At 44.8% G+C, this 27,002-nt stretch overlaps 1 protein-coding gene across 1 annotated transcript in view; it reads right to left on the bottom strand.

Annotated features, from left to right (window-relative positions):
- CDRT4 (CMT1A duplicated region transcript 4) overlaps positions 1-25,860 on the bottom strand; it is a gene marked incomplete at both ends in the record, with an annotated part of 31,448 nt that extends 5,588 nt beyond the window's left edge. Inside the window, 4 exon segments of the mRNA XM_081110150.1 lie at positions 20,009-20,031; positions 21,694-21,815; positions 22,035-22,098; positions 25,838-25,860. Of these exon segments, the coding sequence (XP_080966276.1) occupies positions 20,009-20,031; positions 21,694-21,815; positions 22,035-22,098; positions 25,838-25,860 (232 nt within the window).
- Between the last annotated feature and the right edge of the window lie 1,142 nt (positions 25,861-27,002).

The following is a 27,002-nucleotide window of genomic DNA, read 5'->3' as shown; positions in this document are numbered from 1 at the left end:
CTTTATTGTTGAGAGTATTACAGATTCCCCCTCATATACCAAATTGTTGATTTGATTCTCAGAATCCTTTACTGTTGAATCTCTATAAAGTATTCTTTATTTCAGTTAGTGTATGCTTAATTTCTGACTGGTCCTTTTTTATGTCTTTGAAATTCTCACTAAGATCCTTGAAAGTCTCATTAAGTCCCTTGAAGCTTTCATTAAAATCCATGAGCAAACTTATAACAATTGTTTTAAACTTTGTCTAGTAATTTGGTTGCTTCCATTTCATTTAGTTCTTTTTCTGGAGATTTCTTCCGTTCTTTCATTTGTGACATTTCTTTGTGTCTGCATTTTGTCTGCTTCCCTGTATTCAGTTCTATGTATTAGGTAGAGCTGCTATGTCTCCTGGAATTGGTAGAGTGGCCTTATGTAGTAGGTGTCCTGTAGGGCCCAGTGGCTCAGCCTCCTCAGTCACCTGAGCTGAGAACTCCAGGTGCACCCCTGTGTGGGCTGTGTGCACAGTTTTGCTGTAGTTGAGCCTTGATTACTGTTGGCATCACTAGAAGGAATTGACCTCTAGGCCAAATGTCTGGGAGGACCAGTTTCAAATACAGTAGAAGATCTTTGCAGGAGACACCCCTATGCAGTAGGACTAGCTTGAGTGGGGCTTTTATTTCAGAGATGAAGGGGGAGGAACAGAGAGACAGAAACATCAATGATGAGAGAGAACCACTGATCAGCTGCCTCCCGCACATCCTCTACCAGTGACCCAGCCTGCTACCCCGGGCATGTGCCCTGACCAGGAATCGAATTGTGACCTCCCGGTTCATAAGTCAATGCTCAACCACTAAGCCATGCTGGTTGGGTTCAAACAAGTGTTTTAAACCTTTCTAAACCTTAGTTGTTGCATGTAAAATGATGATTAGCATAAGATCAATTTAGGGCTTTCTGTTGTTTAAAAGAAAGAATTTATGTAAAGCTTTAGCACCATACCTGTCCAGAGAACTTCTGGTTTTCTAGAATTCATTAGTTTATAGGTTCAGTTTTGCCACCTCTGTGGCCTCTGAACAGTTAAAAGTACCATGGAGCATTTTTGTTCCCACCTGCCAATGCCCATCGAACAAGTCTCAGGTGACCTATAAGAAGTTTCACAGGAGATGCTGATGATGTTGGTCAGGAGACCACACTTTGAGAACCAACACTCTGGGGAAATGCTCAAACTTTCATGAGCACTAGAATTACCCAGAAAGCTAGCTAAAGCACAGAAGGCTGGGTCCCACCCCAGTGGATCTGATTCATTAGGTCTGCTTTGGGGATCTGAGAATTTGCATTTCTCACTAACTCCCAGGTAATTTAGCTGGTCTGAGGACCATAATCTGAGAATGCCTAATTTAGACTGAATAATGATTCTAAACTTCTTTAGCTGACTTGCTCATGTGTGAAACACTCCCCTGAAATAAGCAATTCCCAGGTGTTCCAACCTTTATCCTTCTACTCAAGGAAGCTTTGTGGAATACAAGTGAGTGTGTTGTAGACAAGAGCAGGCTCAAATTTCACTATCTTTATAAAGTGAATTATTTACAAATGTTAGCCTGTTATTATAACAAAAGATAGAATTTTAGATAATCATTCATACTCTTTTTTTATTAATTAAATCTTTATTGTTCAGATTATTACATTTGTTCCTCTTTTTACCCCCCCCATAACTCTCCTCCACCCAGTTCCCACCTCACCCTCCTCCCTCACTCCCCACCCACTGTTCTCATCCATAGGTACACGATTTTTGTCCAGTCTCTTCCCGCATCTCCCTCACTCCTTTCACCCGCAAGAATAGTCAGTCCACTACCTTTCTATGCTCCTGATTCTATTATAATCACCAGTTCATTCTGTTCATCAGATTATTCACTTGATTTTCGGATTCACTTGTTGATAGATGTGTATTTGTTGTTCATAATTTCTATCTTTACCTTTTTCTTCTTCTTCCTCTTCTTAAAGGATACCTTTCAGCATTTCATATAATACTGGTTTGATGGTGATGAACTCCTTCAGCTTTTTCTTATCTGTGAAGCTCTTTATCTGCCCTTCAATTCTGAATGATAGCTTTGCTGGATAAAGTAATCTTGGTTGTAGGTTCTTGGCATTCATCACTTTGAATATTTCTTGCCACTCCCTTCTGGCCTGCATAGTTTCTGTTGAGAAATCAGCTGACAGTCTTATGGATACTCCCTTGTAGGTAACTGACTGTCTTTCTCTTGCTGCTTTTAAGATTCTCTCTTTGTCTTTTGCTCTTGGCATTTTAATTATGATGTGTCTTGGTGTGATCCCCTTTGGATTCCTTTTGTTTGGGGTTCTCTGCACTTCCTGGACTTGTAAGTCTATTTCTTTCACCAGGTAGGGGAAGTTTTCTGTCATTATTTCTCCAAATGGGTTTTAAATTTTTGCTCTCTCTCTTCTTCTGGCACCCCTATAATTCGGATGTTGGTAAGCTTGAAGCTGTCCCAGAGGCTCCTTACACTATCTTCATATTTTTGGATTCTTTTTTCATTTTGCTTTTCCGGTTGGGTGTTTTTTGCTTCTTCGTATTTCAAATCATTGACTTGATTCTTGCGATCCTCTAGTCTGCTGTTGGGAGTCTGTATAATATTCTTTTTTTTTTTTTTTTTGTTTTTTTTTTGTTTGTTTGTTTTTTTTTTGTTGTTTTTTTATTTTTTTATTTTTTTTTTTTATTTATTTTTTTTTATTGCTTAAAATATTACAAAGGGTATTACATATGTGTCCATTTTATCACCCCGCCCTAGACAGTCCCCTAGCCTCCCCTATCCCCCAGTGTCTTATGTCCATTGGTTATGCTTATATGCATGCATACAAGTCCTTTAGTTGATCTCTTACCCCCCTACCTCCTGCCCCCCAACCCTCCCCTGCCTTCCTGCTGCAGTTTGACAATCTGTTTGAGGCTGCTCTGCCTCTGTATCTATTATTGTTCAAAAGTTTATAATGGTCTCTATTATCCATGAATGAGTGAGATCATGTGGTATTTTTCCTTCATTGACTGGCTTATTTCACTTAGCATAATGCTCTCCAGTTCCATCCATGACGTTGCAAATGGTAAGAGTTCCTTCCTTTTTACAGCAGCATAGTATTCCATCGTGTAGATGTACCACAGCTTTCTAATCCATTCATCTACTGATGGGCACTTAGGCTGTTTCCAGATCTTAGCTATGGTGAATTGTGCTGCTATGAACATAGGGGTGCATATATCCTTTCTGATTGGTGTTTCTGGTTTCTTGGGATATATTCCTAGAAGTGGGATCACAGGGCCAAATGGGAGTTCCATTTTCAGTTTTTTAAGGAAACTCCATACTGTCTTCCATAGTGGCTGCACCAGTCTGCATTCCCACCAGCAGTGCACAAGTGATCCTTTTTCTCCACATCCTCTCCAGCACTTGTCGTTTGTTGATTTGTTGATGATAGCCAGTCTGACAGGTGTGAGATGATACCTCATTGTTGTTTTGATTTGCATCTCTCGGATGATTAGTGACTTTGAGCATGTTTTCATATGTCTCTTGGCTTTCTGAATGTCCTCTTTTGAAAGGTGTCTATTTAGGTCCTTTGCCCACTTTTTGATTGGATTGTTTATCTTCCTTTTGTTGAGTTGTATGAGTTCCCTATAAATTTTGGAGATTAGGCCCTTATCAGATATGACATTGGCAAATATGTTTTCCCACACAGTGGGTTTTCTTGTTGTTTTGTTGATGGTTTCTTTTGCTGTGCAGAAGCTTTTTATTTTGATGAAGTCCCATTTGTTTATTTTCTCTTTAGTTTCAAGTGCCCTAGGAGCTGTGTCAGTGAAGAAATTGCTTCGGCATATGTCTGAGATTTTGTTGCCTTTGGATTCTTCTAGAATTGGGAGTCTGTATAATATTCTTTATTTCAGTCAGTGTATGCTTAATTTCTAGTTGGTCCTTTATCACAACATCGAGGGTCTCATTAGATGTCTTGTAAGTCTCATTAAGTTTATCAGCAGTTTCTAGAAAATTCTTGAAAAACCTTAAAAGTGTGGTTTTGAACTCTATATCCAGTAGTTTGCTTTCCTCCATTTCTGTCATTTCTGTCCTTTTTCTTTGTCTACGCATTTTTTATGCTTCCCTGTGTTGATAAAGTGGTTTTCTGTGCTAAGTGTCCTCTAGGGCCCAGTGGTTCAGCCTCCCCAATTACCTGAGGAGGACACTTTTGGTGAACCCCCTTGTGGTCTTTGTGCACAGTCTTGTTGTAGTTAAGCCTTGATTGTTTTTGGTATCACTGGGAGGAATTGACCTCCAGGCCAATTGGCTGTGAGAATCAGCTGTGTCTGCAGTGGGAGAACTTCTGTGCTGGAGACACCCCTCCAGGGCAAGACTTGCTTCAATGGGGCTTTGGTGCTCACTGAGTCTGACCCCTGAGTGTGTCCTTTATGGTTCCACGAAGCTGCAAACTGGATGGTCCCACTCTGACCTCTGGGTACAACGGCTCCTGGATCTCTGGGGAGGTGCTAATCTAGCCTTTGCCTGAGGCTATCTAGCAAAAGCCTCCCTGCAGGGCTTGGGCGGGGCGGGTCCCACGGAATCAACAGGGCAGGGCTAGCAGTTATGGCTGCTCTCAGAGGCCCCACTTCTCAGTGTCCTGGTAATTGCTGCAAGCCCCTCTGAGAGAAAGCTGCCCTCGAGTTCTGACCAATGCCAGACAGTCCCGCCTCTCCCGTATGAGACTGGGTCCCCAGAGACTCACCCAGAACTGAATGAGCCTGAGACTCCCTCCTGATTAAAAACAACAACCGCACCTTCAGCTGCCAGCCTGCTCCATGTGCGCCTCCGTACCTTAGTATTTTACTTCTGCACTGCGCCTCCTCTGAGTCTCGGTATGCTTTTCTCTTTCCTTCTAGTTGTAGAATTTCCACTCAGCCAGCCTTCCTGTGGTTCTGGATGATGTCCATTCCGTCTTTTAGTTGTATTTTTGAAGTGGTTGTGCGAGGAAGCAAACTCCGGTGTTTACCTATGCCGCCATCTTGGTTTCTTCCCATACTCTTTTTTTTTTTAAGCTAGCTTTTGTCAAACCTCTAATCCAGGCCTGACAGAGTCCCTTTTATTGTCTTAGTGAAAATCTTTCATGACAATACATTCTTAGGAGAATTTAGTGTCATTTTTCTGAGGCTAGGGAAGAAGTAATGCTCAAATAGTCCTCTAACCTTGAGAGTTTCACATAGTCATTAAAAAAAAAATTGGAAGTGAAAGCATTTTACTTCTTCTAAGACCTACCATGGGATCTCAGAATTTCAGTGCATCATTCCAAGTTCCCAGTAGTATAGAGTATGACCTCCAGGGTCCCCCAGCCCACACTTGTCTACCTACAATGGAAGAGAATGCTTGGCTTATTTTCCATATTTGTAGAGCTGGTAGGAATGTGTTTTTACTTCATCTCATATGTTCAGTAGGATTACTCAATCATGCCAGATGGTGAAAAGAAAACTGTCTTGAGTTGGTGGTATTTAGGGAATTTTGGATAATTCCCTTTATCCTTCCTGCTAAGTTTCTAGTTAATGAACCCTGAAGCCTCAATGAAGTCCAGTTATTAGTAAACTGTTTGTTTCAATAGTAATCTACAATTGTATAAGTCACCATCTTGCTCAAAACCTTTCACCATATATTTCTGGACCCTACAGTAGCCCTCTGGCCAGTAGCACAATTCTAGAAAATGGCAAGCTTGTCTCCTACCTGCTGATCCAGGAACGAGGAAACTAGAAAACCAAAGGAGGGAATGTTTGAGACAGCCTTAGAAAGCATAGGGAGGACTTGTTTGAAAATAAGAGGAGACAAATAATTGACATTAAGTCTGATGACAAGCTTTAGGCTGTGACAAAGATTCCATTCTCTCTGTAAATGAAATGTAGACCAGCAGTCTTCAGATAGAAACAACCTTGATTATAGGGCAGGAGACACAACACTGATGTGGTTTCCGTGTTTCTCTCTCAGACACAAGGCCCATGATCCATCCACTGGGTTTTCAATCCCAGCTCCTCCCCATCCCTACCCCATCCAATCTCTTATCCCACCATTTCCAGCATCCAGTCTGATATGCTAGGTGTGACCTAAATAAATTCAAAGGAGTGGCACTTGCCTGGAACCTAACATGAATGTGTGACCTTGATTATGATCCTTAACTTCTTGGGACTTCTGTTATCAAAAAAAGTGAGGATGAGGAGAAATTCCTGTGCTGCTTCTCTCACAGAGGCACTGCTGTTATAATTAAATATCTGGAAATAAAAGTGCTCTAAACCATTGATCCCTCAACTTTGCTGCACATTGGTAGAGAACCTTTAAAAACTCAAATGCCTGATTCCCACCCACAATATTGTGATTTCACTGGAATGGGATGCAGCACAGACATCAGAATTAAATTCTTAATGCTAATGTGCAACACAACTTGGGAACTGCTGCTTAAAATCTAAACCAAAAAACACTGAAGATTTATAGGATATTTGCTATTTAAGAAATGGGAAGCAGATCCAGGTCATTCCAATCCTCTGGCAATTATAAAATACATTTTCATTCAAGAATGCTTTGTTATATATAGTTAGTATTGCATATTAGTGACCTTTAAATATTTAAGGACCATGGAGCATTTCTATCACCACCTGCCTGTTCTGGAATTGACTTAGATTTAAAAAAAAAAAAAAAAAAAAGACAGTACCTTAAAGCACTAAGCTAAGAAAATTGTGGCTGTGAATGATATTCTCATGCAAAGCTCATCTCACCCTCTGTGGCCACAAGCTGCCTCCTTATCTCAGGAACCATCTTACAAAAGGACTTTGTGGTTTCCAAGCAGGACTGATGGATGAATGCACCAGCATAAGTCAACCCCACTCAAACCGTTAGCCCCAATAATGCTATGGAAGTAGTGCCATTTGCAATCTCATGATAGGCAAGACATTATCTTAACCCAGTGTTTCCTAAGCTTGTCCCATAGAATGTAAGAATATCTCAGGATACTAATAGGTGTTAGATAAAGGGGGAAAACTATCCATGGTGAGGATTACCCTATATGACCGCATTAGTTGTTTAATCCGGGGCACTATCAATGGATTCGGCCCGTTTGAAATGAATAAAACTAAAAAAAAAAAAAAAAAAAAAAAAAAAAAAAAAAAAGACCGTACCCTTTTATGTAATGATGTTTACTTTGAATTTATATTAGTTCACACAAACACTCCATCCATGCTTTTGTTCCGGCCCTCTGGTCCAGTTTAAGAACCCATTGTGGCCCTCGAGTCAAAAAGTTTGCCCACCCCTGGATGGTGTGGTGGGCTATAAGTTTAGCAGATCTGTCCTCAGTCAGGTAAGTTTAAAAACTGACATGTTAAACAAATTCCTTTAGTGCAGGGTTTCTCAGAGCTGTTACTATGTTGACTTGCTCTGTAATCTCCAAAGGTAGATTGATTTGTAGCAGATGAAATGTAGCACCCCTAATCTCATTTGACCAGAGGATCCTTCATTCAGTCATGCACTCCTTCATGGAACAAGTAACCGGAAAAACATATGTGTGGATTCTGAGGTCTTTCTCCAGCCCTTGTTTCCAAACTGTGAGCATCAGAGAATGTTATGATATAGGAGGATGGAAGGATGAACTTGCTCAGGGAGTAGCTGAGTCTTTGATGGCTCACTTCCTCTGAAATCCATCTCAGAATGTTGGTCCCTCAAAAGTGTCTATACCCAGAACAACAAGCCAGCATGAGGGCCTAGTGCTCCATAAGAAACCAGACTTATTCCCCTCTGTTGGCCTCTCTCCTCTCTTCTCTACTCCAGTCTTCAGCTGCCTTGTCTTGCTGTGTCTCATCTCTCACTTTTTCCTCAGCCATACCTAAGAGTCTTGTCTTGCCCCAGAAGGACAACCACATTATCTGAAACAGGAAGCTGATGCAGTTTTGTTTCACCCCGACACGTCCCTTCAACCTCTCATTTCCTCCCCTTCCCTATTTCTTTGTCTGACCTCTGGCTGCTCCTCGTTTATTTTTGGCTGAAGAGGAAGCTGCCACTTAGGCCAGAAGACTTTTCTCTACGATGCAGAGCAATGTTCCTGGTATGAACCAGCCTGGCACAGGGCCAGTGTGTTCTTCTTGGGGGTCTTCATCCCCAGTGCTCCCCACCTTACAGGCTACCCATAGGCTCTGACCCCTGCAATTAGACCTAGGAAAGCACAGTGCTCACCACAGACTCCCCATTAGCCCCACCGTATCACAGTTGTCTTCACCTCTTTACCTTGCCCCCAATCCCATGGAAGCTATGGAAACTCTTGCCACGGTCCCACCTCCACCTGAAGGCTCTGAGGGTGCCCACAGACAATGGTTTCATGTGCCTTTAGCAGCACTGATGTTGGGAAGCACTGGGAACCTTAGAACTGTTTAGACAGAGGGAAATGGGGATGGAGAGGGGTAGGTTGGTCTTTCAGAAAAGAAGAGTTCTCTGGCCCCTCCTTATGCTGCCCTCTTCTCATCCTCATTGCTGCCCTTCCCTAAACGCACACACACTCCAAGGAGAGGAGGAACAAGCCCATTCTTGCACTCTGTTAAAAAGTCAAGTTGCACATGAAGGGCATCTTTAGTAGTTGTGAGCATGTTCTAATACAGACCATGTCTCTTTCTGGGGAAGCAATTGTCTCTAACCACATCTGGGGCAGGGAGGTGGGAATCTAGTCAGAAGTTCCATCTTCTTTCTCATAGAGATCTGGCCTCATCAATTCACCACTTATGGTGGGTGGGAGGGGCACACCCTCCTTGTCGATATGCTTCTGTATGCTATGTATTTTCTTGGAGAATTATGTGTATACCTTGAGAGACACAACAGTGGAGAGAGAGTTCAAGTGTCTATGACCATGCAGCATCAATTCATTCATCCATCCATGGATGCATTCAACAAATCTATATTGGTGGGGGCCCTGCTCCCACACAAAACACATCATGAATTCTCCACACTAACCTCTTGCTTTGACCCCAAGCAAGAGGTGCTTCTCAATGTCAAGATTCCACAAAGCAGGTTTGTTTCCCATACCAACAATTCAAAAAGAATAATCCATGTCTTCTTTGTCATCAGAAAAAAGGAGACACATCTTTGTACATAGGTCAAAACAAGTCATATTAGTCACTCTTCAGACGGGTGTTGGTGTTCCCATGTGCTAGCCAATGCAGCAGGTACTGGGAACACAGATCAGGAGGAGGCAGAGCCTTGGTTCAAGGAGCTTGCAGCCCCAGTAAGGGACAGACTCAGCCTGCATGGGGAGGATGTCAAGAAACAGGTTCAACAAGAGAAAGTGGTGCTGGTGAATCTTGAAGCACAAGAGCATGATGGGCAGTGGGTGTTAAATGTCAGCCAGCCTCAGTGTTTTCAGATCCTGAGTGAAGTCCTTCTTTGCTCAGTGGCCACATTTTCATCCAGTATGCAATTCACATGGGCTGTTTCCCAACGGTATATTTCTGCATCTGAACTATAATGTTGAGTGGGCTGAATAAATGCTTTACACATTCACCACAGGAAAAAGTACTGAGCATTGTATACCTATCAAGTACAAATATGAATTTAATTTTATACTGATCCAAGGAATATCAAATCATAAATATCAAAATTCCCATTTTAAGATGTAATATGAAGATCCATTAGGCATAAAGCATATGGCCAGATGATCTATAGATCAAGTTCAAAGTTTAAAATGAACATTTCAGAACAAGCCAAACAGGCACAATTGGAGGAGAGCCCCTCAGCCTGTTCGCCTGCAGACAGTTTGGGAGGCAGTTTGCTCTAATGGCCAACAAGTAGGAAATACATAGAGAAACAGGCATTGAGAAGTGGCCCTGCAGCCCCATGTTCAGAAAACTGGACATGACAGATGTTAGGCGACGTCTGCTCAGAGGCCTTCCCTCTGTTGACAGCTGGCTCCTGAGCAATGAGCCCATGAAAGTGCATGGCCTCTCATGTCTAATCCATCAGGAAAAGGAAGTCCTGCTCCCTGGAACAATGGGGGCATTGTGCACCTAGAGAAGCATGGGGAGACAGATAGGCATTTCCCAGGACTTGCCTCAGCCAATGGACCAGGCCACCCCCTCCTTTAAAATGCTAAAAGCACTAGCAACTCAGGCCAGTATCTATTTTGAAGAAGGTGATTTGCATTTGAGACTTTGCCCAGAAGCAAAGAACTAAAGTAGCTGCCTTCTACAGAATTCAGTCATTCCATTAGCATACTGACACCATGTCCTCAGTGTCATACAGTTACCCAAGTTGATGCCCAACTGTGAGAAAATCAATGCATTGCACATTGCACCCAACTCTTAGCTAACAGATATCCTCCAAATATCTATAATAATCTATAATAATAAAAGCATAATATGCTAATTAGACCAGGCAGCTGAAGTCTTTCTGGACAAAGCTGCAGCGGCTGCCAGGGCCGAGGGCAGGCAGCTACAGTGGCCAGCAGTGGCAGCAGCAGTGGGGTGATGGCGGCAGTGCCTTCCCCTGATCGACCCAGTTGCCTCCCTCAGAGGGAGGCCAGACTGCGGCTTAGGCCTACTCCCCACATCTAAGCCATCAGTAGGACATCCCCTGAGGGCCCCCAGACTGTGAGAAGGGGCAGGCTGGGCTGAAGGACCCCCTAACCCCACCCAGTGCATGAATTTTGGGCTTCTAGTGATTAAATAAAAACTCCTAATGGTTAGAGATGAGTGTTCCTGAGATGAACCACAATCCAAATAAATCACCTCCTGAAAATCAAGAGTTTGCACTTTGCCCTGAATCTTTTTTAAACAAAAGAAAAGTACATCATTTGGGGATGAATCAAAGCAAGGAAAGCTCTGAAGATGGTACTCAACCTGTTGAAATAGAAAACGGAGTGAAGGAGATGATCTCAATGCTGTAGATAGACAACTCTCTCCAATGAGCGGAGCCCTGCCCTCCTCCATCTGTGCCCCTGGCAGACCAGGGGGAGAAGCCAGAAGAAACCATCTCCCCTCCTAGAAGAGCAGTTCCTGTGACTGCCATGCCAGCAAGGGCCAGGTGCATTTTGCTGTATTTATTTGTGTGTTCTCATAACAATTTATATGTCAGTGTGGTAGAAAGTTTGGAAAAGGTTGTTTTTTTTATCTTGTAACCTTGTTAAGATTGCTCAGTCGGTGCCTGTGTACTCTCCTGGCTCTTACACAGCCATGGTCACCAAATGCACATATCCTTTTGAATCCATCATTTCTGCTCTAGCATTATATTTTCTCATGTTCCTAAAGATTTTTTCATAATTATTCTAGAGGCTACTTAATAATCCATCCAGTGAAGAACCAATATTAATTGTGTCACCATTGGGGAATTTTACAGTGTTTCCAATTTTAGCTGCTATAAGTAATAAACTGTGTCTTTTAAAATGAAAATTGACGAGCACTCTTCCCCTATTTATAAACCTCTGTATAGCAAGGTGCTTGGCAAATGTTGGCCACTGATGGTTGCTAGTCTCCCACAACATTCAGTATTGCCAAAGCCACCGCCCCTCCCCGCCGAGAGGTGGGTAGTGTCCTCAGTGTCCCCTGTCTTCATGAACAAGAAGCAGCGAGGGTATTTTTTGCATTCGTTCCTAGGAGTCCTCCCAGCTCCAAGGCCTACCATTCACTAGAGCACAGCCTGTAGTGATGAGGTCAGACACTAAAATGAAATCTGTAATGCTCTCAGCACCAGTGTGAGGTAGACTTCAGGCAGGCAAGCTGGAGCAATAGCCTTATTGCACTCCAGTCATAGGAGGACCAGGGAAGAAGTGAAAAAGAATCAGCTCCCTGTGGCCAAGACCAGCTATGCACAGGGAATTGCCCCCAGAAGTATCTTACACACTTGGATGCTTTGTTAAAATTGTATGTGCCAGCAAAGAACTAACAATGGGATCAATGAAAAATACTATCTGAACTTCAAGGTTTGGTGCCTAGAACTCATGCTGTAGGAGCCAAGTGAAGGTCACCCAACAACCTCGCCAAACAGGAGATGCAAAATTATCCAGCCAATTGCCAAGACATGGTGTGTGACGCTTGAGGGGACCAAAGAACCATGAGGAGCAAACCAATTTCCTACAGAAGCATGAGCCACTTAGTGAAGGGGCCACTGGTCTCAATTCCCCACCCCAGTCCCCAACTCTAATGAAGCCATTCCCATAGCGTTGCTCCCAATAAAAATCATTGGTGCTCTTAATGAAATCCCTGGGCCATCAAGAAATTGTCAAATTGTGTCTCATATTTTCTATCGAGAAAGCAAGACAGTGTGGAAAAGATCCTTCTAATGTTTGCAAGTTTCCTGCCACACTGTGTAAGGGACAGGGCACCATGGGCTTGGAAATGTCCATATTTGTTCTCTGAGAAGTGAATGGATAAAAAGGGGGGCTCATTGGCTATGTAACTCAATGAGAGTGGCCCCTTTTGTTCCTGTTCACTCAGCAGTCTTCTGAGAATTGATATATCAAATAGCACATAGGTATATGTTCCATTATAAATGATTACATTGGCATCCTAAATTATTAATCATTTTCTTTTTAGTTTGGTCAAAATTAATCACTTCCCAAAAGCTTTATCTCTGTGCCTTCAGTACCACTGAGATCTGGATAATTAACCAAAATATATTACTTGGAACCATCTTTCTCCTAAGAGATTCTTATTTCCAAAAGCTTATTAAATAAGTGTTGCCTTTTCATCAAATTTAAATCTGTTCAAAACGAAGCTCAGTATTGTCCACACACACACACTTCTACAAACATCTCTGCCTTCACACCTGCTTCTGTCAATGGCATCACCATCCTTCCTGACCCTCAAAGTAGAAACTTAACTCCTCCTTCCCTCTTGTACCCCGAGTTCAGAGTCCATGCCCCAAATGGATCTTCTGACTCCTCTATTCTCTTTCCCCATAGTTTATCCTCCACATGACTACTGCAAGAATTATCATTTATAAATATATTCATCCATTCATTCAATAAATATTTACTGAACGATTATACTGTGCCAAGCACTACACCAGGCATACATTCTAAGGAGAGAAAACCAACTGAGGAAAATCTGATCATGTCACACTTCTGGTCAAAACTTTCTTACTCTCTATTGCCTGTAAAATAAAATGCACATTCCTTAGCAAGACCCTTAAAAGTGTAGTCCTAGGAAACTTTCCCAATCTTGGACCCTATCACCACACCTCATACACACACACACACACACACACACACACAGCCACACATGTACACTTTACAGCCCAGTGACTCTGACACCCCATCACCCCTCCCTCACCAAGCTCTCAGGCCTTTACTTCTTGGCATGTCCTGTTGCCTTTGTCCTCAATTCTCTTCTGTCTCCCCACTTCTAAGGAACTGCATGTCCTCCAAAACCCAGAGTGCAGCTCAACCACTCGGAAACCTTTCCTAAACCTCCCCCGAAAAGACGCTGTTCTTCCCTGTGCTCTCAGAGGAAGACAAAAATAACTCTAGTGTAAGTATCATTCCACATTATGCTAAGAAAATTGTCAGGGAACAAAAAGTGTGGGATTTCTTTGGAGTTTTGAGTAAACTGTTAAACTGAATCCAAAATCTGAAAAGCTAAGGATAAAAGCTGCAATTTGGAGACACCACTACCTCCATAGAACCCTGAGACTTTCTGTCAAGAATGCTTTGTCAGATCATCACCAAAGGGACTCTTTCCCCCTGGTCCCCACAGGTCTCTCAAGGGAGTGCTATTTGCCCCCTCACAGCCTCCAGGTTTCTGGACCCCAGATGGGTACTTATCCCCCATCTTCTCACTGCCATTCTCAAATCATCTTTCTTTCTGCTTCTTTGAAGCTCATGCCACCCCCTCATCCACCTGTTTGCTGCCAGCTTCTGCCCTGTGGTTCTTACCCTTAGTCACTGACAATTTTACCGCCTGGTAATGGCCTTCCTTGGCACTTTTACTCCGGCCAGCATCGGTGGTTTTGTCACCATCTCATAAATGATTCATACAAATCCTTAGCCCACCCTTTCTTGACCTACTCACTTCTATTAAAATGGGGACAATATAGCAACTAACACATGTCTTCCTCTCAGTCTCTGCCACCCATTCCTGTAGTTAGTCCATTTTTCTCATCATCACCAATAACTGCTTATACCCACAGTCTCAGCTGTGAGCACCCCATTCTGTTACCGCTTCTATCCTTCCAGCTCACTCCCTCAAGCAGCTCCCAGTCTAGCAATTCCTCTATTTCAACCCACTAATTCTACCTTCCTCTCTCAGTCACTCCTTCATGTCCTCATTTCCTGCTTTATCCTGTTTAAATTCCATGGTCTCTCCTTATAATCTCTTGCAAATGACCTTAAACCCGCATATCCTGCCCCTACCATATTTGCATGACCAAGCCCAGTACTAGTGAAACCCAACTGTTGGGCTCTCCTGAGTGTGACCTCAGCAGCTGAACATGCTGGGAGAAAAATGCACCCGCTCTATTGTCTCACAGAGAATGATAATAACTACAGTTCCTGTGACATGTTCCTGTCGGTAGAGTCTAAGCACCTCACCTATATTAACTAACTTAATCCTCACCAAAACCTTATGTATTAGATGCTATATTACCTAATTTTATAAGAAAGGAGACTAAAGTCCATAGGGATGTTAAATAGCTCATCCAACATCACTCAAAGTTTTCACTCAGGTTATCTACCTACAGAATCCTTTTGCTTCCTGCTTCTCTAAAAGTCAGTCAACACAACTAGCCCAGCCTACTACTATCCCCCTTTCCAAGTCTTTTCACTTTTCCACTCCATAAATAACTATTCCAAACAACCTCAGCACCTCCTTCTCCCTCTCACTCTCAGCTGATATCCTTGCCTCGCCCACCTTGGGGAAAAACTCAAGAATTCATCAGGAACTCCTGTATCTCTCCCCACCACCACACTGCCTTCCTTCCCACTATGATGTGCTTATTCTTATTCTTATTTCTCGATTGCAACTCAGGCCCCTCCAAGATGCAATGGCCCTGGATATAGTCGATCACTCTCATGTTCTTCAAACATTTTCCTACTTGTTTCCAGACACCACTTACACCTATGTTCCTCCCACGCCTCTCACCGCCCTTCTTCTCAGTCTCTATTGATGATTTCTGAGCTCCCTTTATTTTTTTTTTAATTTTCACCTGCCCCCAGGGTGACATCAGTCAGTTCTGTGGCTTTACATCTCATCTATTTGGCTAATCTTAATTCTAGCCTGATCCTTTCCCCAAAGTTCAAACTTATATATCGAACTGCCATTCATACATCTTCATTTGTATAGTATCTACTAGGATGTTAAACTTTTCATGGTTTAAACTCTTAACCTTACTCCCTAGTATGTTCCTTTCCAGTCTTTTCCATTTCAGAGAGAGATGCCATCATTCAGCAAATTGCCTCATTCAAAAATCTGAGTTGTCTTTGATTTCTCTTGCTTCTTCACTTAGTATAGTCAATCCATTATTCTCCCCCCACTTTCCTCTACCATTATTTAACTTCTCTACATCGCCAGGCTTATCCAAGATATCAACATCTACTCATTGGACTACCAAAGACCTGCTAGGTGGTCTTACTTCCACTTTTTTCCCTTTCAGTGCCTTTTCTACAGAACATCCAGAGTGATAACTTCTAAACAAAAATCAAATTAAATCCTCCTGCTGCCAACACTCCACAGACTTTCCATTCCATTTATGATGCAATGCAAATTCCTTACTTTGGCCTACAAACCCAGCCAAGGAGTTGAGTGGCTCCTTTCTGTCCTTGTAGCCTCAGTTGGTGCCATTCCCATCATTCACCACACCAGCCTCCTTGGTCTTTCTTGCCTTCTCACACACACCAAGTTCGTTCCCATGTTAGGGACCTTCTCCAGCAGGTCCCTCTGCCTGGATGTGCGTTTCCCTTATCTTCGCATGGATGGTTCCTTCTTATAAGTCATCCTGAATGTGAACTCTTCAGTGAGGCCTTTCATGACTGCCTAAAGTAGCTGCCAGTTGCTACCACACCTTTCATTTTCATTCTCTGCATAGCACTATTCCTGCTGGCATTCCTTACGATTTTCTCATTTGTTTATTTCCTCTTAACCAACTAGAAGGTAAGAACAGGGATCTCATTGATCACATTCATTGCTCTGTCCTCAGGCACTTGAATCAGAACCATTAGATGAACAGGTGTTACTGCAATTGCCAGAGCAACTTCCCCTGGGATTGCCAAGGGTTGCTGGGAATTCAAACTTTAGGCAGCCACACACTTGCACAGGGAACCGTAGACTAGCTGGCTGACAGTAGCTGCTAGTGATGAAGGTCAACTGGCAGAGGTGGGTGTTACCCTAATAAACATGAAAAATAAATATAACTAATGGGATGGCCTGGATTCAAATCCTAGCACTGTCACTTACTGCTTTTAAGTGGGCAAATATCTCTCTCTTTCTCTCTTTCCCTCCCTCCCTCTAGGATTTAGCTTTCCCGTCTGTAACATGGGAACAACATGCCTCCTTTGCAGGAAGACTGTAAAAACTGAATGACTGAATAAGACCCTGCCTGAGAAGTGCCCAGAAGAGCAACAGATAGGGACTTAGAGCCACAGCAGTCAAGGATCGCAAGTAAAGTGCAGCCCTATCTGATATGGAAAGTTCCTGGGGCCTAAATGTACTGAATTCAAACTCCGCTTTTCTTCTGAACCTCCATGTCCATCCTCACTGGTCCAGTCAGTGCTCCATTCCCACCAGACCTGGCCAGGTCTTACCACCATCAGATGCAGCACCCAGGGTACCTGCTACTTGCTGTTTTCTTCCCTCAGAATGACTGTAAATGTACTCGTGTGGCCCCTGCTCTCCAGTCCCTTTCTCTCTCCTTCCAGAACTGCTCCTATGACTGTCCTTAGGGGAGGCCGGCCAGCCCTCTAGGTAGGCTTATCCATAGCCAACGTTCTCCCCCAAAGCCCCCATGTATCATCTACTTAGGACCGCCCATCTCTCTCTCTCTCTCTCTCTCTCTCTCTCTCTCTCTCTCTCTCTCTCTCTCACTGTTTCTTAAGGATTGAAGTAAGATAATTAAATTCCAGCCACAAGTTGTCTACTTTCAGGACTAATTATGGTCCAAACCAAGGCCAGACTGACTTGCCTGGTTCTGATCTCCTCTAGGGCTCACTTTTGGCTGGAAGCTTTGGTAGGTCCCTGGTGAAGCTCATTTCACTATGTTTCTGAGAAACAGAATGAAGGGGGTAAACTGGCAAACTATAAATATAATGTCACTATTATGGATTGTTTTGTGGGAAATGGACAATTAAATATATAGGAAACTATTGCCTATGGTGTCAAGAGAAAATAACAATTATCAATTCCCCTGGAGGCCAAGAAAAAGGCCTTTTGAAATTGAAGACCGATATTCAGTATATTCTAGGCACAAATATACTCAGGTGGTATACAGTGAAACATAACTGCTAACCATGTAGGAAATAGGTGTGGGCAGCATGCCAGGAGATTTTGAAGTCCTGATAAAAAGAGTTTTTGTTGAGTCAGAAGTCCAATCAAACAACAAGGGCTGTGATGTGTCTCATTGGCACAGCCGTGAGATGCACGGAATCCTTAGAAATCTGGGAACGGCCCTTCACAGAGTGTGTCCTATCGCATGGCTGCCCTCACCCCAGCGAAAGCCTGGCCTTTAGCGTCCACCTATGTGTAGCATGGCAGGAACCTAGCTTGCCCCTTGCTGCCTTGGGGTGTTTCTGTGATGTTATTACATACGTAGCTCAATATCTCAAGAGGGCAACTAGTAAGAGAACTAGCCAAAGTTTCTGATAAGGAAAAGCTGCAAATTAAATAATTGTTTGGACTTTGGAGGAAAGTGTAGCGTAAAATTAAGAGCGTGTGTTCAGTACAGGCCAACTGCTTCTTAGCTGTGTGAGTGGAGATGAGATGCTTAAACTTTTGAAGTCTTATTGTTCCCATCTGTAAAATAGGGACAATAACAAGAACTATCCGTGGGTTGCTCTGAGGATTTTTGTCATGAGATAATTCACATAAGGCATTGAGCACAGAGCCTGGGTGTGTGGTGAGGGCCCGAGGTTTAACTGCTGTCAACATTAGTATGTAGGACTGTGGTATCCTCCACAATGTCAAACAGCCGGTCCAACTTTCAGGCTGGAGCAATTAGTAACAGAATGCATCCCACCAAAAACAGGTTAAAAAGTGAAGATCGGGAAAGAGACTGGAACAGCAGGTGTCAGAAGATGGACTCGGGGGACCCTGAAACACAAATACTACCACACTGCTGCCCCTACATCTCACTACCCTACCCTGTCCACCCCACTTTGCAGATCCAAACAACCCTCTGTATACCACTTATACTCTCTGCTCACAAAGCACACCCTCTGCAGAGCATTATTGACCTTGAGCAGTTTGAGGCATCTGTGTTCCCTTGTAGACATGTGTCCACATGCACATGTAACACAGAGCCCTGAGTGGGACATATGAATGTTCTCTGGGATGAACCACACACCAGCATGCACAAACATGTACACACACACACACACACACACACACACACACACACACACACCCTGTGTGACTAACTCGAGTCAGCAGCCATGTCTCCCATGCAGCCTCCAGCATTGACACCCCCGTCCTAGCTGAGTTCTATGTCCCTTCTCAGGTCTCTGCAGCCTGCTCTAAAATGACTTAATGAGTGACACTGGGCCAAGAAGTCTCGCCAAATTCCTACTGGGAATAATCTGGAGACTGAGGAATGCAGGCAGTGTTAAAGGGGATGTGGGATGGAGCATGGGACTTAGAGTCAGGAGAATTGCTTTTGAAATCCAGCTTCACCTATTTATGTCTAATCTTGAGGCAATTTTTAAACTTTCTGAACTTCAGTTTTCTCATATCCAGGAGGAGAAACACCCTGCCTCAATAGATGTTTTGATAATCCTGTTGATTCAGATAAAAGCACTTCATGACTGCCCTGGTTGGGGGGCTCAGTTGGTTGGAGCATCATTCCCTGCACCAAAACGTTGTAGGTTTGATTCCCGGTCAGGGCACAAACCTAGGTTGCAGGTTCAATCTCAAGTGATCAATGTTTCTCTGAGAAGTCTTCTGGATGCTAGGACAACAAAGCTCCAAGGAGTGGACACGGAACTTGCTCCCTCTGCCCATCATGGCCACTGGCTGGTCAGAACTGCTTGGCAGCCAGCCGGCGGGCTGCACAGGCTCCACAGCAGCTGGGCTTACGGTGCCTCAAGGAGGCAGCCTCCAAGATGGCCCTATTGGTTCACCTCCTGGTGCTCACATGCTGATGAAATGCCCCCTTGAGCAGCAGCTCACTTCTAACAAATACAATATGCAAAAGTGCCAGGATGCTACTTCTGAGATTAGGTTACAGAAGTTTGGCTCCCATCTTGAACTCTCTCTCTCCCCCATTTCATTCATTCTGTGGGAAGCTATACAATGAGCTTCCCTCGGGAGAAGCCAGCATACCAGGGGACTGAGGGAGGGTGCCAGGCAACAGCCAAGAATGGAGGCCCTTCATGGAACAGGCTGTGAGGACTTGATCTCACCAATAATTATGTGTGTGTAGAGTGGAGCCTCCCACAGCTGAGCCTCCAGGTGGGACCACAGCCCCAGCCAGAACCATGCCCATCTCTCCTGCAGACAGAGGCACAGAGCAAGTCACACCCAAATTCCAGACACAGAGAAACTAGGACAAACGTTTGCTTCAAGCAACTAATGTGGGGTAATTCATTACACCAGACCCTTACCTGACATTCAGAGGAAACTCCTGCCACGAGGCTGCACAGCGAAGGGCTTTGCACTCTGCCAGCCGTGGGAGCCACTCCACTGAGTAACCACTCCTCTCACTCACCCCCACTCCCCACTCCTCTCACCCCATCTCTACAGGACAAAACCGTTGCTATTGAGAGGAGAACACAGAGTTATAAAATAGCAAAAAATGAAGCCGTCGTCAATTTTGAAGCAGCCATCTTGAAACGGCAGACTTACTCACTCTGCCAGAGGGGTTGGGACTGGAGGGAGGGATGGGACAAAGTGTGAAGGGGATGCAGAGATGGTGCTAGGGTGCCTGCTTTATACATTACCTGAGGAGCACAGGAAGCTGAAATTTTAATGGTTTGTTTTAAAACCAAGTAAACATACCCTTGGCATCAAAATGACTTTGTGAAAGCAGCCAGATCAAATGACAAGTTCTCTCGGGGAACTGTTTTATCCAACCCCACTATGTAAATACTAGAGGCCTGTTGCATGAAAAGATTCGTGCAATAGGCCTTCCTTTCCCCTGGCTGCCAGCACCGGTTTTCCTCTGGCACCCGGGACTCAGGCCTTTGCTCCGGCCGGAGCCGCCTTCAGTCTTTGCTCTACCGCTTCACACCTATGTTTGCAAATTAACCACCATCTTTGTTGGCAGTTAATTTGCATATCTTGCTGATAAGCCAATGGGAGGCATAGCGAAGGTACGGTCAATTACTATGTTTGTTTATTCTTAGATAGGACTATATGGGCTCCACCCAGAGCCTGAGGTCAGGGTTGCCACTGATCTTCCCTTCCTGCTGTGCCTGCACAAGCTCACACATGCATATGTGCGTGCACACACACACACACAAACACCATAAAAGGGGCTCTGGGGTCTGAGAGCACAGGGGAATGATGTGAGTTTCAAGGCCACCGTCAACCCCATGCCATACTCGCATTTGGCTGAATGGTGCTGACTGGTGTGGCTCAGTGGGTTGGAGTGTCATGCCATACATTGAAAAGTCGTGGGTTTGATCCCAGTCAGGGCACATACCTGTGTTTCAGGTTTAATCCCTGGTTGGGTCATGTATGAAAAGGCAACTGATCAATGTTTCTCTCCCTTCCTCTCTCTCTCAAATCAATAAAAACATGTCTTTTGGTGAAAAAAAAAAGAGGCTGAACAGCACCTGTGCAGAGGCTGGAGCTTCAGCAAAGACTCCACAGATGCACGTCATCGTGGGTCCCAGGGTGTCCCTGAATGGTCCTCAGCCCAGAACATTGGATGAAGAAGCTGTTTGCTATGCGAAGTGGAAGAAAAGCGCACCATTCTCTTTGAAATGATTCTATTGGTTTCCTGAAGTTCTCGGTGTCTTTACAGCCATTGATTTATCAACACTTACAGGGAAGACTATCTCTCATGGGTTGTGCCGTCATTGATCATCTTGCTCAGCAATAAACCATAGCAGTAGGTATAGGCGACCACAGTCTCCAACCGGCACGGTTCTGAGAGCTTCAACCAGCCATCCTGGGGACAGGTCTTTCCAGCCTGACTTTCTCCCCCTCGTGTCATTAGACCATCCTGGGCCTCAGTTTCCTCCTGGGTAGAATGAGGACTCGGGTTTGCCACCCTCAGCTCCTTCAGGCCCTGCCCTCCTAGCACAGCAGGCCCCGCCTTCCTGGCACAGCAGGCCCCGCCCTCCTGGCACAGCAGGCCCCAGAAACTGGATGTACTCACATTGCCAGGACCCACCAAATGAATCCCTCAGGAGCCCAGCTCCTGGGTTTATACTGCAGAGAAAACATTGCAAGCCCGACCGCCAGAATTGGGCTGGCTTTCGGTCCCCACCGCATTTCAAGAGGAAAGCTGACTTTTGCTCTGAAGGGTGGAAATGCGAAAGCACAGTGAGAGTTCTGAGTGGGGCCCATGGAGCCAGGCTCACAGTCTCTCCATCCACCACATGGAATTCCAGACACTGAAGGCGCCCAGCGGGCCAGCTTCCACTGCCTGCCAGCTGCCATAGACCCGGGTCTGTCCGTGCAGCTTCAGCGTGGAGCCAGAAATCTGGAAGAATTTAACACCCGCTGGTTCAGACACAGGAAAACATTGTTCCAAGTAAACACTGGAATCCTCCTCATCACCCAGGAATGTGCAGCCAGCAGGGCTGAGATCAGCAGTGGCTCTGCCTGGGCTGCAGCCTGGGAGGGCCGGGGACGCCAGAGCTGCTTTCAGGCTGAGCCACAGTCAAGGCTGGGAGGTCAGCACATGGGCTTTTCCCCTTACAGCCACGATCCCACAGGAGCCCACGGGACCCAGCCTGTATGCAGCAGCCGGAGGGTCCTTAACCCTGGGAAAACAGCAGGCACCTCCCGGTAGAGCTGAGCAGATCAGGATGTCTGGGACTCTGGGCTCCTTGGCCTGCGGCAGGCTGTGAAGGAAGCATTTTTCCTGCAGGAAGAAAGGGGCTCTGTGCGCCGGGAGGGTGCAGGGAGGGCACAGGGCCTGCACCAGAAGACGTGTGCGTGATGGGCTGTGGCCACCAGCGGCCATGATGCCTTGAGGGAGACCTAACTCACCCCACCTCTCAGAGCCAGGAGCCAGGCCACAGCGGTTTCCTCTGCCTGGAGAGCAGAGAGCAACACTTGAATCATCAGGGGCCACACGATGGGCCCAGAAAAATGTTACCCCTCAAGTCGCTGTGTCATTGTGTTCCTCTGCCTAACCCCCCCCAACCCCCCCGCACAAAAAGCTGCAGGCATGAGCTGAATTGTGAAAGGATTCCTACAGTCAAAACAAAACCCTGCAGGTTAGGAAGAGCTCCCCAAGAATGCAGAGTCCACAGGTGGATGTTTGGCCACAGGAGCTCCAAGCAGAGCCCTTGCAGGGCTGCCCAGGAGCAAATCCAGGGACAGCCTTTCTCTGACTCAGCACAGCTCTCACCTCAGCATCAGCCCTTAGGGGTCCACAGAGGTGCATTTAACTCACTCATTTTTATGCAGATTTATCAAGTGCCTCCTAAGAACCAGGAAAGCCAGAGGGACAGCATCCCTCCTCTCAGGGAGCATGGGTTCTGGACAGGGGTCCTCAGGGTGGTCTGAGAGCCAGCAGCAGCAGCATCATGGAAGCATGTTAGAAATGCATTTTCTCTGGTTCCACCCTGGCCTACATCATACACTCTGGGGTGGGGCCCAGGGACTGTATTTCAACATGCCCTCTTGGTGATGCGGATGCCTTTGAAAGTTTGAGAAGGAAGTTTAAGAATCACCCAACCTAATCTGTGGTCTCCTCACTGGAGAACAGAAAGGCAGAAAGGTTAATGGTTTGCTTCAGGCACGTCATAGAAACGGTGCGTTAATATGCCCCTAGATTCAGAACAGCTGTGCCAAACTGTGATGTCACTGGAAATGTTGATTCAAGTTTCAGAAACACTTCTTCACCTTGGCCACCTTTTACTGGTGGTTTCTGAGCAATCAGACAAGTGGGATGTCTTTCAGCTTGTGCCTCGTGGCTTCATTTGAAGGCTACTTTGAGAAGATGGTTGTCTTTGGGGTGTCCTCACCTAATTCTTGGTGGGCATCAAGGAGATTATACAACCAGATTTTCTAAGTTGATTTTTAAATGAAAGTACCAACTGATGAAGTAAAATCTCAGTTGTCCATTCAGCAAATGTCTCTGATGTTGCCAAACCCAGTTACCTACTTTGCATTTACCACCCAGCTTGTCTGGCCTATTGCAGCGATGGAACCTCCGGCCACTATCCAAACCCCTCTTCCCCCAGGTCCATCCCTCCCCCTCTGCCTGGGGTCACCACCTCACTGCCTGTTCTTTCAGGCTCTTTGCTGATTCCTTCTCCTCTGCTCCACTTCAGTCTGGGTGCCCATCTCTTCCCCAGGGCACCCCCTCTCAGGGTGACCTTATTACTGTGCCATGCTCCCACACATGTCTCCAGCCATGGACTCATATCTGAACTCCAGGATTGCATAACAAATCCCCAACGGGATAGCTCTCCTTGGATAGTGACAGTGTCTCAGAACTACTCTATTACACACACACACACACACACACACACACACACACACACACACTCCACACCTGCTTCTTCATTGGTCTCCCACGTTTTACTAAGCAGCACAACCAACACACCATTTGACAAAATAGGAGTCTTTTTCAACTTTCCTTCATCTTCAAAATCCAATTTATCATCAAGCCACGTCAACTCAGCCTGCAGAAATACAGTATCTTAAATCTATCATCTTCTCTACATTCTCCTCTGATGACAACTGCTACTACTACTACTACTACTACTACTACTACTACTACTGCTACTGGCTCACAGCAAGGGTGCCCATGTTTTACATGTATTAACTTGTTGAACTTTCCCAATACACACATGAGTTAAGTATTACTTTGAGCCCCTCTCACAGAGGGTAAAATTGAGGCAAATAGAGTCTCAGTGGCTTGTTTGTTAAAAGCCACACATCTCTTGTAGTGAAGCCAAGGTTGGTAGTGGGCAGTTGGCACCAGGACCCATGTGACTAGACTCCATGGCCAACACATAGGGTTCACACAGGAGGAGGGAGAGGGCTGCAGGGAGAAATTAGTTTGTAAACAAAAGTGGAAGTCAAACCATGAAGGTCCCACCTTGGTGTGCTGTGCTCCCTGTTTCCTCACCTGGAGCATTCATGCTGAAGGGTTACTTCAGCTTGGGCACTGTGGTGACTGTTGAATGGCTTTAAGCAGGGAGCAGCATTGTCAGTTTTGGCTTTTTGAAAGCAGAGATCTATAGCTATCCACCAAGGACTTGTACAACTTGATGCTGGAAATCAATTGCCCAGCCAAAAATTCTATTTCCCCCACTTTGTATCTAGGAAGTCTTGTGCCTGAGTTCTGGCTACCTGCAGACCTTGCTCCAATGTGACCCTTCATTCTCTTTCTTTCTCTGTTCATAAACTTGAAGTAAAGGAATCCAAGTTCCCAGGAGATTACAGAACCACACAATGGAAGGAACCTGGATCCCTGAACCACCACATGGCAGTTGACCACAAAACACCCAATTGAATTATACTTCTACTGTGTGAAGTCCCTGATATGTGGGTGGTTATTTGTTACAGCATCTGGGGTTACCTTAATAACCCCTATGGCCTTGCTATAATAATGGACTGGAGGCCAACAAGGTTGGAGGATAAAAGTCAGTAAATAAGCCCCTACCAACTGGGGAAAAATATATGAGAAACTGAACCAAATGAAGGGCAGTGAAAATGAACATAGGGGAACAGAATGCGATCACAACTAACTATAGGGATGGAGGAGAGACAGGGTCTAGGTCCTAGACCAGGGGTGGGCAAACTTTTTGACTCGAGGGCCACAATGGGTTCTTAAACTGGACCAGAGGGCCGGAACAAAAGCATGAATGGAGTGTTTGTGTGAACTAATATAAATTCAAAGTAAACATCATTACATAAAAGGGTACGGTCTTTTTTTTCAATAGTTTTATTCATTTCAAACGGGCCGGATCCGACCCGCGGGCCGTAGTTTGCCCACGGCTGTCCTAGACTCTAGGATGATACTCAGGTCTCTGAGATGGGTGATGGAGAAGAGCAACAGAGAATATCCAGTGTGGAAAAAGAGTGCTTAGCTTCACTTGGGGCATTGTAGAAAATCCATGAAGTGTGCCCAATGAGCAATTGGTCATATGAATTTGTTATCCAAGGAAATGGCCATTGTTATAGGAATAGAATTGGTTAATAGTGAGGACAAAGATAATCATATACCTCATTTGCTTAAAATGAGTTGAGAAAGGACTGATACTTGAACCAGGACTGGGTGGAATCCACCAGAGAGAAGGATGTAGTATAATAAAATTATTTTAAAAAATTGTTTTGTCTTTGCTCTCTTCCTGGCACAGAGCTCCTAAAACCTTTGAGACGTATGTCTTTTGTATGCTAATGATATAGCCATGGAGGACCCCTGGATAGCTTCAAATGAGGCCTGTGGCAAGAAAGACCAGCTGTGTGATTCAAGGGCCTGAACTTTTGGCCTCATCCCAACCACCATGGAGGAGAAGGGATGGAGATTGAGTCACTCACCTGTGGTCAATGATCTGATCCATCGTGGCTACATAATGAACCTCCATAAAATTCCTGTAAACTGGGGTTCAGGGATCTCCCTGGCTTGTGGACACATGGCTGTGCTGGGAAGGTGACATGCCTGAAGGGGCATGGAAGTTCTGTGCCACCCTGTCTCTTCCATGTGGCTGTTTCTGACTTGCAGCATTTATAACAAATTGGTGAACCTGAACAAAGCATTGCCCTGAGTTCTGTGAGTCATTCTACCAAATGATCAAACCAAAGGAAGGGGTCGTAGGAACCCCTGACTTTATAGCCAGTTGGAAGAACAGGGGCCTCTGGAAATTTAAACTGGTGTCTGAAGTGAGGGCAGTCTTATGGGACAAAGCCGTTAACTTTTGTGGGGTCTATGCTAACTTTGCATTGTTAGTGTCATATTTGAATTGAATCCTAGGACACCCCATTGGTGTTTGAGAATCAAAGACTTGGTTGGTGTGTGAAACATCACACATTTGATGTCAGAAAAAAAAAAAAAAAAAAACATCACAGGGTTGGACACATCAATGGCCACAGGAATGTCAAGAGACTCAAGGATTAAATGAGCCCATTGGAGGTGACACTAGAAATGCATTTAGGAGGGTAATTCCATTCAATGAGAGGATAAACGCCAGCCTTTGGCACGCTGCAGAGATCATGGGGAGGGAGGAAATGAGGGCTGAGTCTGTAACAACAGATCCTAATGGAAGCCTTGCCAGCCCTGCTCAAGGAACAGACACTCCAACTCAGTCATTCCTTACTGGAACCTATGAGGGTGCCACCATTCTGTTAGAGGGAAACAGCCTTAAAAAAAAAAATCAAGCAATGTTTTCAAAGTCCTATATTTATCAGGTGGTGAGGTTAAAATTCAAAACCAAGTCATTGTGACTCTAAAACCACTGTCCTTCACTGGTACTCTATGATTGTATGTGTAGAAACCCAAACAAATATACACACAAGCCATAAGAAATAGTGAGTTTAGCAAGGTTGCTGACATAAGAACAGCATACAAAAATAATTTGCATTTCTAAATATCAGACATAAACATAACATAATATGTGTAAAATGATACAATTGCTTCAAAAATATCAACGTTAAGAGTGAGTCTAACAAAAGATATACAAATCCACCCTACAGAGAATTATACATT

The sequence above is a fragment of the Myotis nattereri genome (genome assembly GCF_964212035.1).
Source record: "Myotis nattereri genome assembly, chromosome: 16".
NCBI classification, from domain to species: domain Eukaryota; kingdom Metazoa; phylum Chordata; class Mammalia; order Chiroptera; family Vespertilionidae; genus Myotis; species Myotis nattereri.
This window is presented reverse-complemented; position numbering and strand designations above follow the sequence as displayed.